The sequence below is a fragment of the Condylostylus longicornis genome, unplaced genomic scaffold (genome assembly GCF_029603195.1).
Source record: "Condylostylus longicornis isolate FDR11 unplaced genomic scaffold, ASM2960319v2 ptg000027l, whole genome shotgun sequence".
Taxonomy (NCBI): Eukaryota; Metazoa; Arthropoda; class Insecta; order Diptera; family Dolichopodidae; genus Condylostylus; species Condylostylus longicornis.
This window is the reverse complement of record NW_026577996.1, coordinates 8,561,109-8,565,974: the sequence shown is the minus strand read 5'-3', so window position 1 is coordinate 8,565,974 and position 4,866 is coordinate 8,561,109. Positions and strand designations below refer to the sequence as shown.

General features: G+C 24.1%; 1 protein-coding gene across 1 annotated transcript; it reads left to right on the top strand.

Moving 5' to 3' along the window:
• The first annotated feature begins 1,986 nt into the window (after nucleotides 1–1,986).
• On the top strand, nucleotides 1,987–4,302 carry LOC129607523 (gastrula zinc finger protein xFG20-1-like). Its single transcript, XM_055518554.1, has 5 exons — nucleotides 1,987–2,828; nucleotides 3,094–3,161; nucleotides 3,223–3,667; nucleotides 3,726–3,812; nucleotides 3,875–4,302. The coding sequence occupies exons 1-5, from the start codon at nucleotides 2,020–2,022 to the stop codon at nucleotides 4,158–4,160; spliced, it is 1,695 nt and encodes a 564-aa protein (XP_055374529.1). The 5' UTR covers nucleotides 1,987–2,019; the 3' UTR covers nucleotides 4,161–4,302.
• Nucleotides 4,303–4,866: the final 564 nt, after the last annotated feature.

The window sequence follows — 4,866 nt, the reverse complement described above, 5'->3', positions numbered from 1 at the left end:
TATTATTGAATTTACAATATTATTAGCTGTTATTACTATGTACATAGTACTAATTTATTTTTATTTTTGTATGAATATCAATTGTATGCAAATAAGTTGTAGGTGCTTTATTGAATTTTAGTTTATATACTATTTTTTGTTTAAAAAAACAAATTCAAGTAAGAATAAATAATTTTCTTTAAAAAAGAGTTTCCATTATGAATAATTATGATCTACGTAATATGTATGCGTGTAAGTATTTAAGTATATAAATTATTGCAATACTATTTTATTTACATACGCATTCTTAAATACATTATACATATATACACATATGCACACAAATGTACGTACATAGAATCTTCAAATGTATATGTGGAATTGAATGCATTCGATTAATCAGCTGTTAGATTACAAACTTTAGCGTAATGAAAATCAAGTGGATACCCAAACTACATACATATGTATGTTTACATGTATGTACTACAAAAAAATAAATTAATATGCTTATAACGTAAAGTAAATACCGCATCAACTTTCATAAACACACACATATACATATATACATTTGTATATATGGACATATGCTTACCTTTCCACATAAAGCCATCTAGATACTAAATGCATAACAAAGTATACATACCTACAAGAAAAACATAAATAGTATCCAAGTGCATATGTATATAATTATTTGTAAATTACAAAGCAGAAATTACATAAATATTAACAAGTAGATAAACTAATCCATATAGGATAGTGCAAGTATTTTTATTTTAATTCCCATCCCGAATACCGTTACAAATAAAAAACATTAAACACATGAAAATTTCATCACCTGTATTTCGCTATCAACATTCGATGCACATACATATACGAGTATATATAAGTAATTACATCTGTATACGCATTTTGCACATACATATGTACTTATACTTACATCTGTATATGAATTTTACAAATATGTATGCATATTAAATTTTAATATAGAATCTGATAGGTACTTTCGGATTCAACCGGGTACATTCCTAGATATGATGTACATATGTAAGTATGTACATATGTATATCGCGTTATAATTTATGCCAATCACTTCTAAAATCAGATGGAAAAGAAAAAAAACATGAAGTGACATTTATTCATATTGTACATATAATCTATATACGAACATACACTATTGCTATGTACTATAAAAGAATTGCTATTTTTTATGCATAACACATACAATAATTATGTTTTTCAATTTTCTACCTCATTTCATTACACATTGAAACATACACAATCATATCAATGAATGATAATAAAATGTATATACATACCTATTACATACCTATAAATTCGAAAACATATGATCAATTCACAATAATAATATTACTTAAATAACTTGTGAATTAGCATTACAGCATACTGCCACTTTGTAGTTAAATTGATTGTCCAATTATTTCGTATAGATTAGCAATAGTGAGAATTTATTAGTAGGCTAATTTTTGAGTTACATACAAAATTTAAATAATTTTTGTTTTAAAAAAAAAAAACAAATATAAATTTTTGTTATAATTTTCAAATTGTAATATTTTGTATTTATAAAAATTCTAATATTGATAATCGGAAAAGAGAACATATTTATATTAGAAGAGGTTTTATATTTAATACAATTTTGAAAGCTCTTGTTGGAAATTAAAAAAAAAATACATGCGACAATAAGAAGAACTAACGTTTTCACTTATACAGTGCAATTCGACTCCAAAAATTGTCAAATTTTCATAATTTATTTTAATATCTGTTCTATCTTTTATGCATGCCAAATAATGGCTTTTCTCATAATTTCAGATAACGACAAATTGTATTCGGCTAAAATTATATATTTCGGGCAACACTTTGCAATAGTTGACATTTTGTCTCTCGAGAAATTTGACATTTTCTTTGTTTACATTTTTGCAATACATCATGTGACATTTAAGAGATAATAATATTTATAAAATAATATTAAGTAAATCTAAAAAGAAGAAAACACATTAGAAATAACTTAAAAGTGAAAAAATTATGAGCTTAAATGCAGCTGGAGATAACCAAATCGTAAAATTTAAGATAAGTATACAAAATTTGAAACAGGAAATTAATGATGGGAACGATTTTTTAAAAGAAAAATGTGGAGAAATAAATATAACAAATAATGGAATATTTGAAATAAAATGTTCATTATGCGGCATATATTTTACAAATGTAAGAAGTTTTGCGAAACACGTACTGCAGAATCATTACCATTGCAATAATGATTCTACTATAGACGCTTTTATGGAACTAAATCACCATAATACAATTGATATGACCAAAACTGAAAGTCACCAAATTCTGCAGGATAAAAATTTAAGTTTAGAAGAGCAGAAACCACTTATTTCTAATGAAGTACATGAAAAAATTTCAAATTTAAAAAATGATAATATGACAATCGAAGAAAATAAAGTTTCAATGGAAAATGTATTAAACATGACTGAAAATAGTATGGAGGATGAGAAATTGAAAGCTTCTGATATTACGAAACGTAATATAACTGGCTATGATTCTAGTTGTGACTCCGAGAGCTTTCCATCTAACGAACATAAAGGCAACCATGACATAGAAAAAGTTGAATTGTTGAATCAGTTAAGCAGTTCTAGTTTTTCTAAAGAGGAAAATGATAAAAATTTGGATCAAAATGATTTGGATTCAAAAGATTCAAGTTTTAAAAATTTAAAGATTCGTAAAACAAAATCTGTGAATGCTTTAAATGAAAAGCCTATATGTAAAATTTGTGGGAAACAAACTGCAAAGTACAAAATGCGTCAACATTTACGTTCACATGATAATAGCCGGTATGTACATCAGTGCAAAATATGCTTAAAATTATTTATATCCGAAAAAAGTCTAAATTTTCATATTAAAAATATACACACTGAAGAAAAACCATTTATATGTATAATAGAGGGATGTGGTAAGAAATATGTTAATGAAAATGCACTCAATGCACACATAAAACGTCATGGTGGGCGACCTTTTTCTTGTGATATATGTGGAAAGGGGTCAGTATTAATCTATCATTTTATATTAATAGATAACAATAAATATTTTCTTTAACAGATTCCTATATCAATCACGTTTAAATGAACATGTTGCACAACATATAATAAAATTAAGAAAAGAAACTGGTAAATGTGTTTAAAAGAAGTAAATTAGCTCTTTTTTGCGATTACAAAAAATTTATTTTAGGATTGGAGACGTCATTAATAGCCAATGGGGATAGTTTGCAATGTTCATTTGAAGAAAAATATGATCCTTCTAAAAGAAAAAAATTTAAACAAAAACAAATTATAAAAGCACAAAGAAAACCAAAAAAAGTAGTTTACATATCAAAGCCAATCGAAAAAATTATTTGTGATATTTGTGGTAAAGAAACTCCTAAAACAAATATGAAACAACATTTAAGATCCCATGACAGTTCACGTTATACTCATAAATGTAACATTTGTACAAAATTATTTATATCTGAAAAAAGTTTAAATCTTCATATAAAAAATTTACATATTAAAAATCGACCTTTTGCATGTACATTTGAGCATTGTGAAAAACGATTTGTTAATGAAATTGCTTTAAAATCACATGCAATTAGACATACCAGTCCAAGACAATATAAATGTGAAACATGCAATAAATCGTAAGATAATTCACCAAATATTTTTTAACGAATTTATAATATTTTATATTTTCAATAGATTTATTTATCAACATCGTTTGGAAGAACATATAAAAATATATCATGTAAATGGACGTATTTTTAAGTGTGAAACATGTGAAAAAAGGTTTAAATATATTTATATCTACATTTATTTATTAACAAAATATAATTTACTTTTACTTTTAGATTTTTTGATAAGCATACGTTAGAGCGACATCAAGTAGTTCATAGTGCAGAAAAACCTTTTATATGTGATGAATGTCCAGCAAAATTTAGTCGAGAACGTTCTTTACAATGGCACAAAAAATCACATACTGGCATAAAAGATTATATTTGTAAAATATGTGGTAAAAAATATGCACTTTATAATGGAATATATTCGCATATGAAAGTTCATGGAATTAAATATTCAATGGCGTATGAGAAAGGTCTAACAGATGGAAAAATAGAAAGTGATGAGCAAGTGACTTAAAATTAAATATTCTTAAGAAAATTTAAATTGTACTGTATAAATTGTATATGTACTTACTATAATTTATCTCTAATGCGAAAAGTATTATAGACAATCACATTTTATTGCATTTCAATTAGTTAATAAGTTTTGTTTAACTTCAAATAGTGTCTATTATATTTAGTTTTTTTTTTTAGAAAATATTATTACAAAATTAAAATTAAAAAAAAGAAAGATAAATAAAAGATAAGTAATTGTTTTTCTGTATGCGTTTTTAAAACACAATTATATTTTGCATTGACTCTCAATTTAAATACAATTTTTTATATTTGTTTTTGAAACAAGGTAAATAATATATTATTGAATTTTAATAAATACATATTATATAAATATTTTTATAGAATGTTCATTTCAATATTGGGACATTAATTATACAAGTATTAGAAGATTTTTATTCCAATTCGAAAATATTGTTCATTTGATTTAAAATTTTATTTTTCTTTTAACAAAATTACCATAATATTCTTGTTATAAATTTTTAAATTATAAGTATTAAAATATTTTTTGAATATATTGGTAATAAACTTATTACCATATTCATGATCTCTGGTTAAATTTCTACGTTTAAGTAATTTGTTTTTAAATTTTCCTTTTCTAAATAATCTTTAAACATGACATTTCTATGTTAACATTTTTTGCAAAACTTTTTTTTAAAACTATCGAAAAT